General features: G+C 43.1%; 2 protein-coding genes and 1 long non-coding RNA gene across 4 annotated transcripts; 2 read left to right on the top strand and 1 right to left on the bottom strand.

Annotated features, from left to right (window-relative positions):
- The first annotated feature begins 306 nt into the window (after positions 1-306).
- gpr173 (G protein-coupled receptor 173) lies at positions 307-8,021 on the top strand. The gene is made up of 2 exons (XM_086069564.1): positions 307-1,284; positions 1,949-8,021. The coding sequence occupies exon 2, from the start codon at positions 2,092-2,094 to the stop codon at positions 3,307-3,309; it is 1,218 nt and encodes a 405-aa protein (XP_085925690.1). The 5' UTR covers positions 307-1,284; positions 1,949-2,091; the 3' UTR covers positions 3,310-8,021.
- A 1,009-nt stretch (positions 8,022-9,030) lies between these two features.
- Positions 9,031-17,824, bottom strand: wdr13 (WD repeat domain 13). 2 transcript variants are annotated; one of them, XM_086069963.1, is made up of 10 exons: positions 17,758-17,824; positions 17,231-17,317; positions 15,923-16,154; positions 15,083-15,195; positions 14,750-14,880; positions 14,134-14,441; positions 13,760-13,940; positions 10,940-11,081; positions 10,744-10,862; positions 9,031-9,663 (listed from the first exon to the last, which is right to left on the bottom strand). In XM_086069963.1, the coding sequence occupies exons 2-10, from the start codon at positions 17,269-17,271 to the stop codon at positions 9,479-9,481; spliced, it is 1,452 nt and encodes a 483-aa protein (XP_085926089.1). In that variant the 5' UTR covers positions 17,272-17,317; positions 17,758-17,824; the 3' UTR covers positions 9,031-9,478. The 2 variants fall into 2 exon arrangements, with proteins under 2 accessions (XP_085926089.1, XP_085926090.1); XM_086069964.1 differs by having other exon boundaries at positions 15,083-15,192.
- Positions 17,825-19,025: 1,201 nt separating this feature from the next.
- On the top strand, positions 19,026-20,734 carry LOC147179744 (uncharacterized). Its single transcript, XR_015093977.1, has 4 exons — positions 19,026-19,158; positions 19,241-19,272; positions 19,364-19,433; positions 20,311-20,734. It is a non-coding gene; the product is annotated as an uncharacterized LOC147179744 (long non-coding RNA).
- The last annotated feature ends 447 nt before the right edge of the window (positions 20,735-21,181 follow it).

The raw sequence follows: 21,181 nt of genomic DNA, 5'->3' as shown, positions 1-21,181 counted from the left end.
AAGACCATGTTTTGTGTTAGACTTACAGTGGGCACGAAAACATGGAAATACAATTAAACTGTTCTCAGTATTTGCACTCAATTTCATACTTCAACTTCAAATATACGTCATATTGTTTAGAAACGAATCACGACAATGCTTTTTGATTGAAACATAAGCAATGCAATATGTCTTGGCAGATAGGTTGTCCCAAAAATCCGCGAGTATACCAACCGCGAGTAGTCGGGGGATCACTGTATTCAGAGTACCCACCCCACTCGCGCCCCCTCCCCTCCCGGTCTCTCCGCTCTGCGAACAGAACCGAGTGATTCCGCAAATGTACGAGCTAGCTGCGTCCGAGCGAGCAGCCATAATTGGGATTATTCGGGAATAATTCGCTCAATCCAGCCGCTGCTTTTTCTCCTCCTGGCCTTTTTTCCCCCCCGTTTTTCCTTTTTCGCTGTCGTCGTCCTGAAGCTTCGTCATTTCGACATCGCCGGCGCCGTGAATTTATTCTGCTTGTGACGCTGTCATGGAGGCTTTTCATTTTTATTCCGATCGGACTATCCCCTCGCAGGCGTCCACCTTCGCTGGACAGCAAAACAAAGGCTGCATTTGAACTGTTGCGAGGGAAGCCATCCATCGTTTTCCTCTTCATCCCCCCCCCCAGTGAAAGATGGAGAAAGAGATTTATGGAGGCGCTCGTGTGTGTGGACTGATTGTTCCGGTGCCAGTCGCCCAAATCCACGTCAAGAGCATCGGAGGGGCCGCGCGGCCGTTTTCCGCCGTCTGTGGGTGGCTTTTTCATCCCAAGCATTGAAAATCTGACATCATTTGGATAAATGAACGCAACAAGATCTTTTTTTCTCCCCTCCCCGTTCGTCCTCTGGAGAGCCACCTTCGACGTGATGCAGCACAGACTCTGTTTACGCGACTGATGCTCAAAAGCAAACGCGTGGATATACGTCTGCTTTGGGGTGATTTTTTTATTTTATTTTCCCCCTTTGCCATCACGTTAAATGAGGGCTCGGCGTCTTCTTCGTCTTCGGCTTGTCTGATCCGATGCTGAGTCTTCCGTGGGGGCGAGTGGGGTGTCTCGTGTTGATCATATGTTCCCCGATTGTCCCCTTGGATGGATTTATGTATAACAGGTGTTGTGCACAACACGAGCATGAGGCTTCATTGTGTACCGCTGCTCCTCTTCTCTCCGTGCAAGCGACGGTGAGACAAAGCGACGGCCTCGTTTTTTTCCCCCCCGCCAGTTTTTTTGGGGGGGGTTTGTTTTGCCAAAGGAGGAAATGAAAGGTAGGTTGGAATTGCTTACACGCACACACATAGACAGAAGGGGGGGGGGGGGGGGCGTGACACCTGTTTGTGTGTTTTGCTGCCCATCCACAGGGCCTAGCAGGCCTCCTGCAAGCTCGCGTAAAATATGAATCAAGGTGGCAAAGGGCTGTTGGTGTAATCAACGCGAGCTTACTGCTTGTGTGCGTGTGCGTGGCCTACATTGACGAGGAAGGCCCACCTTGACGAGCCCATTTGATGAAAATGTCTCCCCGTCGTCATAATTACACTTAGTGTGGCGCAGGAAGGGGTGCGGTGGTGGCAGTAATGGGGTTGGGGGGGGGGGGGGTCCTCCACTGACACACAAAGCATACAGTTTGGTTTGTTGGACAGTGTCTTCTACCCCCCCCCCCCCCCCGGCCTCCACCCCCACCCCCGTGCATTCAGTCAAACACCCACACTTGCACAAAGTATGCGAGCTGTTGTATCTTAGCAACGGGATAGATAATTACTGAGAGAGCCGAGGAGCTGGCATGCTGTCGAGCTGCTGATCTGATCCCAGCCTTAAGAGGAACGAAGAAGATTTCCATGGCGGTCCGCGTCCGTCTCTTGCCGAGGGAGGAGGGCGGCGGGGGGATGGGGCGCACGCAGCCGTTCATGAAAATGTGCGTCTGTGTGTTCACAGGTGGCAAGCTTGTGGACAAAAGAGGAGAGATGACGTGTAGAAAAGGCTTCTCCTTGTAAAGCAGACGACGGCTGTAAGAGGATCAGTGGAGCTTATAAGGCAGGCAGGCAGGCACGCCCGTGCGCAGGCAGGAGGCCGACAGAATGGCCAACCAGAGCTTCGCCATGGACGGGCCCGGCAGCTTGCTGGCCGGGCTGGCCTCGCAGAGCGGGCCGGCCCGAGGAGGCAGCAGCAGCAGCAGCAGCAGCGACAGCGGCGACGGAGAAGCAGGAGGAGGAATCTCGGCCTCGGATGTATCGGCGTACTTCAAGCTGATCTTCTTGGGCTTGATCATCTGCATCAGCCTGGCGGGCAACCTCTTGGTCTCCCTGCTGGTCCTCCGAGACCGGACGCTTCACAAGGCGCCGTACTTCTTCCTGCTCGACCTGTGCCTGGCCGACGCGGTGCGCTCGGCCGCCTGCTTCCCCTTCGTGCTGGTGTCGGTGCACAACAGCTCGGTGTGGACTTACAGCGACCTGAGCTGCAAAGTGGTGGCGTTCATGGCCGTGCTCTTTTGTTTCCACGCTGCCTTCATGCTCTTCTGCGTTGCCGTCACCCGCTACCTTGCCATCGCCCACCACCGCTTCTACGCCAAGCGCATGACCATCTGGACCTGCGCCGCCATCATTTGCATGGTGTGGACTTTGGCGGTGGCCATGGCCTTCCCGCCCGTCTTCGACGTGGGGACGTACAAGTTCATCCGGGAGGAGGATCAGTGCATTTTTGAACACCGCTACCTGAAGACCAACGACACCCTGGGCTTCATGCTCATGCTGGCCGTGGTGGTGCTGGCCACGCACGGCTTCTACGCCAAACTGCTGCTGTTCGAGTACAGGCACCGCAAGATGAAACCGGTCCAGCTGGTGCCGGCCATCAGCCAGAACTGGACCTTCCACGGTCCCGGCGCCACCGGTCAGGCGGCGGCAAACTGGATCGCCGGGTTCGGCCGGGGTCCCATGCCGCCCACTCTGCTGGGAATCCGGCAAAATCTACATAATCAACACCGGCGGCTGCTGGGGATGGACGAGGTGCGGTCCGAGAGGAGGCTGGGCCGCATGTTCTACACCATCACCCTGCTCTTCCTGGTTCTGTGGGCTCCCTACATCGTGGCGTGCTTCTGGAGGGTCTTCGTCAAGTCGTGCAGCATCCCTCACAAGTACCTCTCCGTCACCGTGTGGATGAGCTTCGCCCAGGCCGGGGTCAACCCCATCATCTGCCTCCTGCTCAACGAAGATCTTCGAAAAGTGCTGCGGGCCCACCTGCCCGCCTACTGGAGGACTAAACAACACCTGCCCCAGGATGAGGCCTACTGCATCATGTGATGTGGGGGAATGTGCTTTGGAGCCAACCAGCGCAGGCGCAGTGCCATTTCAAAGAAGAATGTCGATATTTGTGCCAGCGGTTTTTGGACGGGGGCTCACCCACACTTGAATGGTTTGGATTCCTCACGATGGATTAATAGGCAAGCTCAGCCCAATAAGTGAGACGGATGCCATTTTTAAAGGGGAAAACAACGTTAGACATTTCTTGACAATAATTATGTTATACGTGACCTCACTAGTCTAAACATGACATTCGGATTAACTCCCCAAAACTTACTATTTTAAATATTGCCATGGTCCCAAAAACGTATTTCTACGTTTTATGTTTTTTTTATGCTAGACCCGAAGAGGTCGCTTAAAGCAATGGTAATTCTTACAAAAAATGGCCAGTAGCTGGCAGCAGAGTATAAAAGATCAACCAGGGCCATGAAAGAGCTTTCTCTTTCCACCGCTGTTTTAAACAGATTGTGCAAAACTGAAACAGATACAAAAATACTTTTTTTTTCTGATGAAAGAAGAGACTCTAATCTTTCTTTTGGTAGGTTCCATGTTTTTACATCAATAGAACACCATATTCTGTGGGCCGGGAGCGAAGGGGGTTGCTTCAGTCAAAATGAAGGGAGTGAACGAGTTAGTATTGCGTAAGTGGAATATGAGTTATTTAGCAAAATCCAGCGGTTTTTATCCATCTCAGGGGGCGGCCATTTTGCCAATTGCTGTCGACGGAAGATGACATCACAGTTGCTTAGGGCTCCGGCAATAACCAATCACAGCTCACCTGCTTTCTGAAGCTGAGCTGTGATTGGTTGTTCCCTGATTTTCAGTGGCAAAATGGCCGCCTTCTGATATTGATAAAAATTGCTGGATTTTGCTGCTTGACTTAACGCAATATTAACCAAAATATCGTATTTGGATTAGTGGGGCTTCATAGAACATATTATTGTCAAGTAATTTTGCGGGGGTTGACTTCCCCTTTAATATCATGTTGCCTTATTTCAGAGCGACACATCAGTGTCTGTGTCAAAAGGCACAAAACTGAGCATTACAACTGCGGGATAAAATGTTTTGATTCAAACGGTACGAACTTGAAAGACATCAGAGCGAATTTGAGGAATTTTTGGAGGATGGCGCGACCACCTGGGACTCCGTTTCATGCTAATGCGAGGAGATCATTGGATATGGAAGGGACCGTTTTAAAAGCAGTTACGAACCCAAACGTGCTTGAGTTTTTTGGACTTCATTTAGGGTGCGTTACATTTCTTTGTATCATAAGAAAAAAAAAATGCCTGTTTTCCTTTATTTGTAAACAATACATGTTAAGCAGATGACACTATTTTGAAATATGACTTGATTTCATATTGTATAGACTGTACAGGAACGCTAATTCCTGCTTGTGTGTTTTTATATCGCATTTGTGCCGTAGGTGTGCGAGGGTAAGCCTGCTCTGATGTTGCCATGTTGGTTCTACTGCTGTCATATTTAGGCCTGGTACACACACAAGGTCTTTGGGGTTTTAAATCTTAAGAGATTGTTTTATGAACAGACGCCACACATGATGGCAACAAATCTGGCATTCAACAGTTTCTGTTCTACCAATCTAGAATCCGGTGCTCCAAGACAGAAATGTCACACGATCGAACAAAAACAAAGAAGAAGAAACTGAAATTAAAAAAAAACGGGAAACACCTAACACATTATGGAAAAGGAGACACGAAAGGATGGAATGATGTTGGTCTTGGGACTATATTTTTCATGAAAAACAAAATCATGAACTGAAAACAGGAAAGACCGTGGAAATAATCCTGGAGACTGCGTGAAAAGAGACTTTTTAGCCTACTAGGCCAGCTAAAGGTAAGTTCTCAAATGAGGATAACAGCCAGTGTTGTTATAGGAGTAACATTAGACATTGCTTTTATTAACAAAATGTTTTTTGTCTCTTCTTAATTGGCTACATTTCATTTCACGTCAAAATTCTCAAAGTCGGGATTCACGTGTCGATTTTCCGTAACATTTAAGGTTGCCATCTTGAACCATTTTAACCCCAAATTATGGGGACAAATGAACTCTCATCTTAAAGGATTTATCTTGTAAAACAGCCTGATGTTTGTGGTCCTTGATGGAGAAGGGGCAAAATTAGGACATAAACAGTGTGATTGTCTAGATGTGTGTACCAGGTCTTTACACCAACGAGAACAACATGCTCATAGAAGTCACACAGTCAGAAAATGGGAGGGCTAAATGATGTTTAAAAAAAAAAAAATCAATAGAAGTATTACAGAGTGGCTGGCATACGACACAAGCCATCAAATGATGTGTCTTCAAAATGGATTCCAAAACATTAAAGGGGAACTAAACTCAAATATTTTTAAAGCACGAATGCATTGTATGTACCAGCACTTGTCAAAATACGGCAGGCTGTTTTGATTAACATTGCGTTCATAAAATAACAATGAAACTGGATAGTTAATCATGTTAACTGGGGGCGCCATGTTGGGCGAAATCATGATTAGCTGAGACGAAGTGCCAATGAAGTGTTGTAAAAACTTCACCTTAAAAGGAAGTGTTTCTCACAATTGAGAATGTAGATTTTTATTTGTTGACAATAAGTGAAAATAGTTAAGTTAGATATATGTATTGCTGTAAAGCTTTGGTGGAAAGTGCAATTGTGGCAGGTGAAGTAAAAAAAAAAAATCTTTACAATCTCACGCGGCGGCCATTTTGATACTTGCAGTCAACTAAAAATGACATCACAGTGCCTCAGGTAACGACCGTCATGTTTCACCTGTTTGCGGTTTGGTCACGTGACGTGCGCAAGGTGAGCCCTTATGCTGTATTCGAGGATACTCGGAAGTCGGACTTTTCCAACTTCAAACCAGGAAGTGTGTAAGGGAACGCCCCCTTGAACTTGGAAATCCCACTTGCGAAGTTGGAAAAATAAAAGTACCCCGACGGTTTACAATGTGACGTTACTCTACAATGGCGACCCCCAGACCGTAAATGGTAAAACACAATTTACTCAAGTATAGAATTAGATAGCTTTTTTCATAAGTATTCAACATAATTTCACATAACACAACATACGTAACAGTATGCAGATATCTCCCTGCATGAAATTATACGTGAACTACTGAACTGTATGGAACGCTTATGAAATAAGATACCACTTTATTCATATTCTACAAACACAATAGTCATCAGAAACCCATGTTTAGACTACTGGTGGTACATATAACATATTCTAAAACATTTTTTTTGACTTGCCTTCCCTTAAAAAAGCTAGGTGTGTAGATTTTTTTGACGATTAAACGAGCGGTTAGCCATGGAAGACCAAAACTGCCAAAATTCAAAATAAATAAATGACTAAAAGTGAAAATAAAAACGGATATAAAATCATTTCATAGTCATTTATTTTTAATTTTGGCAGTTTCTTACTGCCAGGACGAAATGTTATTTAAATGAGGGGGCGGTTCTAAGCGTGTCTTGGTTTGGACTCCGTCGTTGCAAACTGCATTTCAATGGTCGAGTGGGCGGGTCGGCGAACAAGGAAGTCTCGCCGACTTGAATGGAGAGCTCCAGCAATGGACGCCTATCTGGTCCACCGTCACCTCGACTTGTTGTCAAGCAACTCAAGTCGCAAAAGTTGTGGTGACAGTGGACAAGATGGTCGTCGATTGCTGGTGGTATATAGTTGTTTTTATTTCCATTAATATTTATTTATTTATATTTAATTTTCGAATTCTACTTTTATATCGTTTTTATTTTCACTTTTAGTTATTTATCCATTAATTCATTTTCTTAAATCTTGGCAGTTTGTGTCCATAGTTAGCGGCCAGCTGGTGCGAGCAGATGGTAATTTTTTTTTTTTTTTACAGCTCTATGTAGCTTGTTGCTGATATTTACCAAGTCTGTTTTCTTAGTGAAAAGGCTGCTGCATAAGATGGACATGGCAGATACACATCAAATTCTTGTGTCAATGAAAAGAGCTTTAAAAAAAAAATGATGGCCGCTTTAAGTGAGTACATTTTAAACTAGATTTAAGTGAACAGCAGCGTATTAAAATACGCACATTTAGAATACAACTGACATCTTTGGTTTAGTTCCCCTTTAAAGTACAATAAAAATGCAAAATAGTGGTGAATCATAAAAAGAAAAGAAACAGACAAGTGGAAATTGTTAATGATGATGTACATTGTATTCCAAAATATGCAAATATTTGCAGATGTGTGATGATGGGGAATGTTTTTCAAGTAACGCTAAGTAAGCTCAGAATGACGAAGCGCAGTGGGAGAGTGAAAAGTGAATGTTAGCGGGCCTGCTCAGTGCTCATGTTTCCCTCCCACGTGAGTGTCTGGATCAAAGTCTCCCATCTGGAAGTCCCACGACATCGAGTCAAGTCATCCCGTCTCCAAATTAAGATTTGTGCCATGCAAATGTCCCACCTGAGGTGCATTCGTCATAGATACATGTGTGCAGTCTATCTTGAATGTGGCCACTTGCACTGTGTTAGCATGTATCCCATTTCAGATCCGAGTCAGGTGGGGGACTAACTTGTACAGATGTTGATACGGAACGTCAAAGTGAAAAGTGAACTGAGGTCTTTGATTTTTACATCTGCCGTTGCTTTGCGAGATGATCTTGTGTAAACTGTACAGTTGAGCTGAGGTGGGTCTTTTGCCCACTCGTCAATAAAGACTCTACTTTTGATGCATTCACTTTTTGTTTTTTTTGTTGTTGCCTGGGAAGCCAGACGGCCGCACCACTGCATACTTCACTGGAAACACATTCGGGGTATATTAAAAGGGATACAATGGGGATTTGAGATATGAGCGACCTGACTTGGGAGTTTGTCATTCAGACTTTTTTTTTTTGCTTGAACTTGTGAATGCAGACTTGACACAAGTGCAGTTGTTTCCTAAGTTTGTGTGCACTACACACAAAATTAACTTAAAAAATAAAATAAGTGAGACAACATAAATAAAGAATGGATGGATAATTGATTGTCAATTAATCAATTGGCAATTGATTAGGAGTTACTCCCCTAATTGTTAGCCTACTAAATGTGTCACTTCTGAACGGTTACAGACGGGGAAAAAATAACTGAATTAAAAAGAGTCGTCAAGTTGTCTCGATTCTACCTTTGCAGTTTAGCACATAATGATAAATGTGATTATGAGACAATATCTTCAAAGTGAATTGTGCAGTCCTGCTATTAGGCTAACAGTATGCTGGCTAAAGGTTGTGGTCATGTGACTTGCACACTGCAGATTGTAGTTTCAGCATAACACTGCTGGTGCTTGAATCCTTGGGTTCAAACACATGTACTGAAAGCGTGACCGTTTGTCGGTGTGACTGTTTTTTTTTTTTGATTTAAAGGTGATCAGTCTCGCATGTACCGTTCCCATTTTTTTTTAAGAGCATTTTAAAGTGACACGGTACACACTGGTCTTCAGCAGCTGAATTCAAGAATGATTTGATAATGTACTTCTTGCAGCACTGACAAGACCACAAAACACAACTGCAGACTTGCAACGTCCACGTAGTCAAAGTTCGAAAGGTTTTGACAGATCCACAAATGAGACCAAAATGCTTCACATTTTTTTCTGCACAAAAAATGATTGTACTTTGTATTTCCCAAGAATGTTTCCAGCTGTGACAGCAGAGGCATATTTTGAAATGTGATGAAGTGCTGTATTTTGTTGAGGGGAAAAAACGGAGGCAAAGTCAGTCAGTTAGAGGAGTTTATTTTTGTATGGACATTAAATTTAGTCACAAGTATCTGCAATAAATACATACATTCCCACACATAAGCACAAAGAAACGTGCATCACGTCTCAAATACAAATGGGGCACAGCACACCTGAAAAGCAAGTCAGGCCTTTTGACTACACGTATTGCATAATCACAAGCAGACAAAACTACAGCAGTTTGACTGACAGTGTTGGAAATGTTTCTGCTGGCGCTCACTGTCACACCTCAGAGAACAAACATCGGAATGTTTTCAAAAGCGCGCCCGCACACAATAACCCCACCTGACTTTTCCACACCATCAACCTCCCACACAACACACTGTCGTGATTGCACTTGACGAGAATGACATTAAAAGTCAAAAAGCAGCCCCTTACAGTGAAAACAAATCCACAGACGGTGAGGGAACTGCAGCGTTCGTTAGTTACTTTTGCTCCCGCCTCCAGATGATGACCATGCCCGTGGAGTCAGCGGAAGCCAGCAGACTCTCGTCGCAGTTGAAGCTGACGTCGAGCACGGGGCCGCCGTGTCCTTGCAACTTGTTGACGATGGCCTTGGTGTTGCGTTCCACATCGAAGAAGTACACGCAGGCGTCCTCGCTGCCCGTCACTGACGACAAAAAAATGGTTGCCGTGTTTTTGGGGAATGAGGAAAAATAACACCCCGCACTATTGTACTTAATAAAACATATAGTAATGACATTTCCTGATTAGAATGGAACCGTTTTGTCACACTGCACAATTGAGGAGTTTTTAAAAGGAACCCCGACGGTCGTGACAAGTTTGCTCTATATTATTTATTTGGTTGTTACTAACATAACTATGAGATTCATTTTTCAAAAATCATTTCCAATTTAACACGTTTTATAGAAACTTTATTTGGACGTAAGCCACCATTGATATTTACGTCGCAACGCATTCCGTGCGTAGTGCCGTAGAATTTGCGTCAATGTGAAACGCCTATAAAGAAAGCAAGTTAAGCCTTGTAGCGTTCCTAAAGAAACATGTGATCGGGAGTCACCCTCCCCCACGCCGTGCTCTGGTCATTCGCATTCTAGAGTTTTGATCGTCCCTGAGGAAGTTTCACAAAATCAGCCTCAACATTTAGCTTTTTGCAATTGTGGTGTGGCAGAAAAAGTATTCCACTATAAATTGCAAATAAATTCTTTTAAAATCTTACATTGTGATTTCCAGTATTTTTTTCATATTCTGTCTCTCACAGTTGAAGTGGGAGAACATGCACAATCGGTGGCTGACTATATACTTTTTTGCCCCACTCAACATTATGGGGACCAGGGGGTAAATAAAACCTCTGATATGTGATGAGTCACCTCAATCTGGCATCGTCCAACCTTTCTCATGTTCTATGGGCATGTCGATTTGTACAGCAGAGGCAATGCGACTGCAGCAGAAACTGCAGCTTGGAAAGATTTACCTCAGGTCAGACGATTCCAACGTAGGAAAAAATATAATAAAAATCACTGCTTTTGTATAAACTGGTAACAGGTCTTTGGCAATGCTTAGCACAATAGACTTTTTAGCCAACGTATGACCTCATACTACCTGTGAGCACTACAACTTTTGTACATCACATTTAAGAAATGCTGCCATTTTTTTTTGCACATAAAAGCTTAAAATCTAAATTCGGAAGTGATTTTTTGTGTTGCAATGGTAAAGCTGGGCAGCTTACCAACACAGGCACCCTGTCTGAAGGACATGAGGGGGCAGAAGATGCTGTGAACGAGCTGCGAGCCGTGCTGGATGGGGAAGCTTCTCTTCAGCTGCAGTCCACCTTCGTTGTCCACAACCCTGAAAATGTGACAGAGGTCAACAGATCCAAACAATGTTCGACTGTTACAATGTGCCTGCGTGCCAAGCAAACAGACCTGTAGAGCAGCAGCTTATTGACGCAGGCGTTGACTAGCAGGGAGGGGTCCCGAGCCTCTCGGCTGATCCACGAGCGAGCAGAAATGCTGCAGATGGAGCTGCCTTCGCTCACCACGAGACGCTTGGCTTTGGTCAGCTTCCCTGCATCAGGGCAGTCAAGAATTGGCGTGGACAAACAAATTGTCAAGGCTCAAGAATTGACAAAAGGCGGGTTGTGGCTAAAAAATCCGCTTTGTTCACTCAAGACTTTGAACACATGCTCAGTCGCTCACAACAAAACAATCCCAGAAAGTCCACTCAAATTCTTTGAATCAATAAGGACACACTAACCCACGTGGGGAGATGTTCACTTAAAAAGGATCCACTAGTGTAAATATATTTTTGTTGTACATTTCCACAACAGAGGTCAAGATTACTACTGTGGGTTCACTCTACAATATAGTCTCTAGGGGTGGGAATCTTTGAATGTCTCACGATTCGATTCCGATTTTTGGGTGTGCGATTCAATTCAGAATCAATTTTGGATTTATGAAAGATTTTTGATTCAAAATGACAATGATTTTTGCTTCAATTTATAGATGTTCAAGGGATCGTAATGATCTACTCCAGTCTGACTTGCTAATGCTAATTAGTGCTCCACTCGCGGCACTTCTATCACTCAAAAGAACGGCTCCACGCTGCAAAAAAACTTTTATTGGAATAACTTGACTGACTTTTTCCTTCTAATCTCTAATGTGGCTACAATTTAACAGTGTATTAGACCGCGTGGAACCACACTGCCCCCCCAGTGGCCAAATCGGGTACAACATGAACAGCGCTCCCAATAAAGGCACACAAACAAAGGGAAGACAGTATAAAATAATTAAAATCAAATAGATTTTGGGACATTTAAAATCAATTCTGAATCGTACCGGCTTGCTGGCTTGGAGCCGGGTGTGGAATGCGAGCCGCCCAGTGGGCCACTTTTGGTAAGCAGAACTGGCGCTGCGGGATGAACCGAACGCCGGGCTAAGGCGCCCGATGCCGACGCTCATCAGACCCCAGGAACGTACTAAATGAGAAGCGCGATTCTTATGAGAATCTATTTTTTTTTGGCACACCCCTAATAGTCTCCTGGGGTCAATGGGCCCAAACCAAACTGTTTCATGTTTCCCCTGTGGCTCAATTTGAAAAACGGTACAGGATGCATCTGACTAGTGGCGTGAATAAAGTGCTACTTGATGATTTTGACTTCTGATAAACATCGAGTGTGTTTGTGTAGTGTGTGGTACGCAGGTGGGACTTCTTTCATGGGGGCTTCTCTCGTCCAGATAAGTTGCTTATTTGGTACGTCGAGTCATTGCTGGTGATTTGGCACTTGCAGAACAAGTCGGATGAATGCCATCAACATAATTTATGACTGCATAATGACGGTTAAACAAGTTGGAACGGCCTCAGCAGCAGCTAGCTAGCCATCAGTACTCGAAGTTTTGGTCAACTGAACAGGCTAAGGAGCGTTATAGAAAATGGATGAACGCATGTAGACTGGGATTACACAGTGAAGTGTGGGAAAAAAGCGAAGATAATAAACTGTGTAATTAATTAATAGTAATTAATGTAAACCAGGGATGGGCAAATTAGATTTTTAAGGGCCACATTAGATTTTTTTTTTTAAACAGACAAATGGGCCAAGTCATTTGTAGGTGCATGAGAATATAATTTTTTTAAAATGTAAAATAAATTGTCTCACCCCAACCCTCATTTTCCTCATTTTTTTCTCCTTTCAAGAACGCATATCGAAGGTTTATCTGTGTTTTTCAAAGATTTTTTTTTAGTTTAAAGGTGGGGTCTTAAGTTTTTACTCAGAAATAAACACTTCATAAACACTGGCTGTATACACATGGAATCCTTCTCAATCAATACCTCTGGGCTTCTGTTCATGTGTAGTGGTGATTTTGTCATCAACCACCACCACCCCTGTCTGTATTTTGCCATTTTGTTGTATTTTGCCATAAGAGGGACAATTCTGGGTGAAAAGTCAGTGTTTACCCCTCCAGCCAATCACAGCGTGTTGCTGAAGGCAGGCGCAATGTTGACAAGAAGAGTGGGAGTTGAGCCATGAGAGGAGTCCGTTTTGAATTGTTTGTTTACAAACAAAAACGATCAAAACTTAAGACCCCACCTTTAAAGTTGTTCTTTCTTCTACTTTTCCAACAATGCATTTCAATAGGCATCAATTAAATGTTTTTCTTTATTTGCGGGGCGGCTAGGGCCATATCACCCGTCAAAAGTGGGGGTCCACTATATATTTGTATTTATGAATATAATACATTAATAAAATAATTGTCACTTTATTGATTTTATTTATAAATCGGCAATGATTGAGCCATTCATGAACTACAATCATGTATTACGACTACAGAGACTCTCCACACTTATAGGTTCATGATGTGGTCCCCCTGGATGTAACTTATACACTGAAATGCAGTGCTACTCACACTGGTTTATGGAAGGTGCGAATGTTTGGTGGTGGTCGGAGGGCCCGTAGGCGCACACTGGCAGCCACGCTTCCGTCAGCCTGCCCCAGGGCAGCTGTGGCTAAATTAAGTAGCTTACCGCCGTCACAGTGTGAATGTGGTGAGTGCATGAAAAATGTATCCATTCCTCTGTAAAGCGTCTTTGAGTCTCTAGAAAAGCGCTACATAAAATCTGATGCATTATTATGATTATTATTATTATTAAAATGTCATTTTTACTGGAAAAGCTCATTTAATACGACATGGAACTTTTGACTGGCCATGACAATTAGGTTCAAAATGACATAATAGCTGCAAGGGTACCTGTGGCCATGTCGAAGAGGAAAGAAAAGATGCTGCCCCTGTCGTCGCCCGCCCAGAGAATCCTCCCAGGAGAGTCGAAGGAGAGCGAGAGCACGCGGCCCGTCAGCTTGCTGGAGCCGCCCTTCACCTTCTTGCCCGTGGAGATGTTTACCACCTGCAAGTGGTGCTTACTGTTGCCCACCTGTTGCACACAAGTCGGGAGACAATCCTCATGGTCTGCATGTTAAGTCAAGTCATCTATGTTTATATCGCGCTTTCAAACTACCGTAGCTGTCAACAAAGCACTTTACAGAAACACATAGCATAAAACAAACATAACACAAAACATTTGACTGACTGAATAAGAATGAAACGTGTGTCAAGTTAAGACTCACCACAGTGAGGTTGTTATTCATCGGCTGGAAAGTGCAGCAGAGTAGCTCGCTGGATTCCGGGTCTTGGACTTCTCGGATGCACCGGCCGTCTTCGGTGTTCCAGATCCGCAGGGTCCCGTCAAGCGACGTCGACACGATGACATCGTTGCTGAGTGACCAAGCAAAGTCTGTGACGGGGCCTCCGTGGCCTTTCAGAATCACCTTTACGCTGGCCGGAGGCGGGGACAAGGTCATGATGGACAAGGTGCCATCCAGCGAGCAGCAAGCCAGGAGGTGTTTGTCGTCGTTGGCAAATTGCAATCGCGGTACTGCAATAAGGTAAGACAATTCGGCGATTATCAAAATAGTTGCCGATTCATTGATTACTGGTAATTGTTACACGTAATTTCAGGAGAAATCTTTTCTCATTTTTTTTTGGCATCAGAATATGAAACCTGGGTGTTGTTTTGGAGGACTTGTTTATAGGGAGTTTGATTTTTGTTTTTCTTGAATAAAAGAAAAATGAAAAACTTCCTTTAACAAAACTATGCTTAAAATTAAGATATCATTTGGTGAAAAAAAAAAAGTGGATTTTATTTTTAAACTTCCATTACAAAAGCAAGAAAAATGTGCCTACCTGCAGAATCGACATGTTGGTCAAATATGTGGTGCATTCCAGCAAAAGCGTAATTTTCACTCAAAGTCGTGTCCCCAGCCATGGCTCGACTCGCTTCTGCCACCGAGGTTGGCACCAAACTGCCCGGGGGCCTGCAGAGCCCATCGAGAGTGAGCGTGTCAGGACAGCCGCGTGCTACACATCACACAACCTTCAGCTTCTTTACCAAAAATTTGCACCACCGCAACTAAAATCAACACAAACACTAAATGATTCAAATTACATTTGAAGTACAATACATCAAAATGCAAGTTTAGAATCCTAATCCCGAGATGTGGCGAGCAGTGCGAGTACCTTTCATCGTAAACGGCTCTGTTCATCTGGGCCTGCAGCTGGTAGGAGCCTCTGCTGATGGACCGCCGGTGGCCACGAGCCCCTTGGGCGCGGGGGTCCTCGTCAAAGTCCTGCTTCATGATGAGAGGAAAGGGAGACAGGAGCTGTCAGAGTAAATATTTGAATGTTTCCACCATTTTTGAAGTACCAGACCTCAACAGCAGTACTGAAACCCCAAAATCATAAAACAGCAGCACCTTGACTTGCAAGTTTAATTTTTTTCTCTCTCCGTGACCAAGCTTGTGACAGCATCTCGGACATCAAAACAATTTTTAGCATTGAAATTCATGAGAAAAATAGCACTGTACTGTATTGTATAAAAACATAATAGTTCTGTATTATCAAGTGTAATAACTGTATGTTGAGCTGGGCAAATATTTGTATCACCCTATAAACTGTATCTCTTCACTGTAATGGTGTATATACCACAATATAAAATAAAGGATAAAAAATATTTCCATTTATTTATAATTTTTCAATAAGTCACGAGCAATTATATAGCCCACCAGATAAGCTAAAAAGAATAAAACAAACAAATTAGGGTAACATTTGCTGTGCAAATCTCAAGTCAGAATTAAAAGTAGCACTCCTTTGTGCTAATCATATATAGTATATTTTGGCTCTTCTGAGATGTATCAAAATAAGCGAATCGTTTTCAAGGTGAGGTGGCGACAAGTGTTTGGGCTTTAGCATGTGTGCTAATAATCAGAACGATACCACAGCTAGCTGAATTTGAGAACATGAAAAGCCCTGTTCCCGACACAACAACATCCCTTGTGTGTGCATTTCCCCGATTCTGACCTCCATGCGGTCCAGAGTGGTGCGGGAACTGCGCACACTGCTGGCCCTGAAGCTGCTCTGCTCGGACAGTGGCCCGTAGCGTAGCGCAAGCAGCTGACTGCGCAGCCTCAGATACTGCCTGCGCAGGCCCGGCTCAAAGCCGCACTTGGCGTTCTCTCGGAGCAGCTGGCTGCGGCGGCGAATGTACTGAGTTCGGAACTGTGGGAAGGTGGGCGTGCGGTAAGCATTGTACCTGGGGCAGGGCAAAAAGCGATTCAGAAAAGGCTGATGAATGAGCACTGGAAAGTCATTTAGGCATATTCCATTTCCTTCATATGCAGCAGTTTAAGGACCATGTACTAGTACGCTCCTTTGCCACACTTAGTAGAACAACCATATCTCAATACAGTATATGTATTTTTCCACTGCTAGTGCCACTTTTGGCCTTTGAATATGCAATTAAACCTTATTAGTAAGAGATATTGTACACTTATAACACTACTAGGCCCAACTAGTTGGCATATGCCCCATGTACTAGTAGATTATTTGACGGCACTATCAGCAACAAAATTCCCACTAGCCCCTTTGGCTCAGAAATGTCATACAGTAGTAGGGGGGAAAATATATATATTTGTATTCATTCTGATTGTGCGCTGGATGTTTTACTACTGAGGACAAAGAGCATACTAGTATACAGTATGTCTTAACAATCGGGAATTACCATTGTAGATATCATCAATGTCTTTCTGACCTGTTGTCGTGACATTTTGAAAAGTTGGTATTTTCAATTTTAGCATAGATATCTGCATCGCAATTATGACTATATCGAAACAACAGATAGATATGTAATTCAGTGTTGCCTCATCAAACTGAATTACAGATTTTTTACAACGTCCCTTGGGGAAGATTCAACAAACCAATCACAGCGATTCACGAGTGAATTGAGGATATCTGCACTTGAATAGCAGCTACCTGTAACTTCAGTTGTAACTATTTTACACATCATTCTGACTGGTCATAATTTCAGTTACTGATTTATACAAATTCAATTTGCTCGGTTAATTTAACGATATGTGAAAAAAGCACATATATCTGGAAATTCGATGAATTGAGTGGAATTATGATTACCCGAGTAATCGATGGGATAATAGATGATAACCGAATCTAAAAAGATTCTTTAGTGACAGCCCTGTCGTCCATATTTTAAAAGTGTTCACAAACACGAGATTTTAATTAGTATATGAAGGAATATGGAAAAATGCGCCAACGGCTTTCTGTGGGATGAGGTTTTTTTTTTGATGACTCTCAAAAAGTGTGCACTGGTCTCACCTTGCGTCCACTGCCAAAACCTGCTGCCAAACTGCTGCCATTAGCCAAGTACGTTCGGTGAAGAGGAAGCCACTGCCAGGGCAGGTCCTACACAAAAAAAATACACCTTCTGAAGTGAAGACAAGTAACGAGGGTCACATTCGAGTGCACACTTGATGAGAAGCTTGAACTGAGGACGTCAAATGGACGTTCAAATTCTACGAGTTCGTTTCCTTCCACGACACAACAGAAGATGGTGGCCAACCAAAAATGCCAGCTTCTTCAGCATTTTCTTCTCCTTTGTCAGCTTGACATCGGCAGATAAAAAGTGACATCTGAAAGCTACTTTAGTGTTGGTGTTGTGTCTCAGTGCTAACGCGGCTAAGCTAGTAATGAGACGAGTCACAGCATTATGTCACACACGACTTGATTCCTCTTCAATCGAACTAAGTGGCTCGTTGGTTGTCAGTCATGTACACGTCGGTAAAGATTCACTAGGATGGACACGGCAAAGAAAAGCGGAGAAATAAATTAGAAAACCGACGTACCTTCTTCAGCTTTTCTCCATCGTCGCGCTTCCGGTAATGTCACGTGACCTAGGGATGGCGACGTTCCTGAAATGAGTTGCCTTCAACAAATATACATTTGCAACCAACCGTAAAAACTATTCTTTGTGTCTTTTTGAAATACTTGATCCGTATTTACTTTCAGTATCTGTTGCTAGAAAAAAAGAAAGCTCTCATTTCATTTGTTTTCGGTGATTCATTCTTTATTAATTAGTGCTAAAGTATCTTGTTGAATGTGTACTGCTATAATGGTAAATTCTGAAAGCTTGTTAATAAAAAAAACTGCTATGCAGATTAACATGAATTATGAATCAATTATTAACCATTAAACAATTAAATGAACACGCAATAGGTAGGCTAATCAATGTGTTTACAAAATGGTAATTTGTGACCATAAAAACGTAACTATAACATGCACACTAAATACCCTCCATTGTGCTAACAAAATAATACATTTTGTTTTTGTTTTTTCTAAATCAATCTTTTATTTGTTTCGTTTGAGATGTTTTGAAAGTCTTATGTTATTGCGTTTAAATGTTGTTCGTTGGACGCTCTCGTTATATATTTTGCTGTTCTTTGTAAATGCTTTCAGGTGCTGTGAGCTTTGAGCTGCCTTGTGCTAAGTACTAACCTCGCTTTGCATTACCAAAATTGTGGCCACAATGGATCACAAGTGTTAATGCAAATTGTTGGCCTGAAAAAAACTACTTTGTGACCATGAATCTGTCTTTGTGATGGGTGAAGATGACGTTGTTGTGTCTTACTCAAATCAATTTATAGCACTTAAAAAAAAAATGCTGCATACAAAGTGTTGTACAAAAAGTAGAAATCAGGCATATAAAAACAAAGACAGTTCAAACAATAACTTAATAAAATAAACTTTGAAATAATATCCTGGTTTTGAATACATGGATTATTTAAAAATAATCAATAGTTGCACCGCTAGTTAACGCTGATGGATTCCAAGTTCATAAATTTAAGTCAAGCAAGTCCAGAGTCCTAAAAATTTGCCACTTTAGTGCAACTCCAGTCAAGTCATGCTTCTCAGGTCCCCCACCATATCCTGTCCTATTTTGATATGGACATGGGATACTCAGTAGCCAGGAACAAAAGGTGCACGGACAGTTCCAGTGGCGTGACAAAGGCAGTATGACAAGGTCAGCTGGGTTGGCTTTTGCCTGGCTCAGCAAAGAGCCGCAGGGGCGGCGCTCAGCTGACGGGGCTCTTTGCTTGTTGGCGCCGCTCTTTCTGGAAGGGGCCCCGCCAGGCCAGCCATTCAGCAGCGTGGGCCATAAATGAGCGCGTGGAACAGCACGTTTAGCACAGCATTCTGAACAAAACGACACAGGCTCTGGAGCGCAGCCAAAATGCCAGGAACGAAAGGTGAGCAAACATACGATACGTTCCAAAAACGAGCGGCACGCGAACTGCTGGTCCAGTATTATTAACCCGTCGATGTTTTCAGGTAACAAGTCGGACAAGAAGTCAACTACCAAGGTGGGAAAATTGTTACTACAAATCTGCAACATTGTCTTTTCCTTTTCTTTCTCCACGAAATGTTCTGATGTGTTTAACGTTGCTTCCACAGCAACCTCAGAGTCCTAAAGAGCAGCCGAAGAAAGGTGATCAGAAAGGAGATGACAACAAGAAGCAAGGAGGTAAGCATTTATATGAAGCACTACACATATGGGTTGCAGATATCAAATACTTTTAGTAACGATTATTCTATCGAACAATTGGATCAAATGTAATTTGCCTATAAAATATTTTTTCCTATTACTGTTTGTTAACTCATTATTACAAAAAACAAATAAAGATTGAATTTTTTAATTGACTTACTTTTTTCCATACGGTCATTACAATTCATTTACTGTTGTGGTCGGTAACATGTCAGAAAATAGAAGGAAAAAAATGTTATTTGCAGATATTTGCAAATGTAATCGGATTCAACACAAAGAAGAAGAAATGAGAGAATATTTACTGTTGAGAGGCTGAAATCAGAGGATCTGGACAATTTGGAGTTAAACAATAGCTCTACAATTGTGAATCTCAAAGTTCGGTACAGGTTCCACTAGTGGCATGTGAAAGAATCCATCTATCCAAATCCCTGAATTAAATGCAATTGAAATTGACAACATTTAAAATATAAAAAACAATCAAACATAGAAACATACATAATTTTGCTTCTTTAACAGTATTTATTTATTTTTACATTTGATGTACAATTTTAAGTACAGTTCAGTTATATTTCAATTAAGTACAGAAAATGTGCTTTTTAGGACTAAATGGGGCCTCTATATTTTTTCTTTTGTATTCTAATGTTGGCCATTATGGTGTTATTTGAAGAGACGAAATGTTTTTTGATGTGGCACTCGGTGTGAAAAGTTTACAAACAAAAAAAAAGAGACTGCTCTAAACGCCGAATCGATTATCAAAGTAATTGTCGATTAATCAGTCAAGTGCAGAAATGAGGTGACGAGCGAGGCACGCCGTGTCCCCAGCGAAGCTATCTGTCCATGTTTCGTCCCCTCGCAGGACAGCCGAAGGGAGAGAAGCAGTAACTTCCAGGCTTTTGTGAAGATGGCACTGGAGACGCTGCTGGGCTCCTGCCGTCGCAAACACGGGGGTCCTCGGGGCAGGCAGGGCTGAGCTGAGCCCCCCTCCGCCTCCCCGAGCCGGGTTGATGGGTGTCCTTCCAACACGACATTTGCTCATTTCTCACAGAGAAGGAAAATCAAGCGGATCTCAGCTGTATCTCCCTTCCCCGTGTTCCCGACCTTTATCTGTGCCCATCCAGCATGCTGGATGCTCACACGCCAGTGGAACAAATAGATCATTGCTCAGAGCAAGACCCCAGTTTGTCACCCGATTCCCAATTCAACCTGAGTATTGACTGTTTAACAGTCCATACATTTTTCTTGTAAATAATGATTCAAATAAACAACTATTTCTTACATGACTTGAATGTGTTGTGTGACTGCTGTTGACTTTTTGTAGCAGGGGTCTGAAACTTGCGGCTCCAGGGCAACATGTGCTCTTTCATCCATCTGCCGTGGCTTTCTATGACTTTGCAAAAATAAATACGCATTTCATTTGATATTACTTGGTTTGTTCTTCGAATTCAAATTCTTGTAATTCTAAAATTGAAGATAACCTGCTGATGCTTATTGTTTCAATTTGCTCTCTATATTGTAAATTGTGGACCTGTCTCTTGGAGTAAAATGGAGCAAAATAATAATTGAATACACCACATAGACCCCAAAAAACACAGACCGACCGGGCAGCTGTCCTATATGACAGATGGCCAGTCCAGCCCTGCTTGTAATATTAAAATAAAACATTTTGTTGATTTTTTGTGCTGATGTGAAATGCTTGGCGCCAAGATTTATTGAGATATTTGCTTTAC

Source organism: Leptonotus elevatus, chromosome 2 (assembly GCF_054856555.1).
Source record: "Leptonotus elevatus isolate MCC_2025b chromosome 2, RoL_Lele_1.0, whole genome shotgun sequence".
NCBI lineage: Eukaryota > Metazoa > Chordata > Actinopteri > Syngnathiformes > Syngnathidae > Leptonotus > Leptonotus elevatus.
This window is presented reverse-complemented; position numbering and strand designations above follow the sequence as displayed.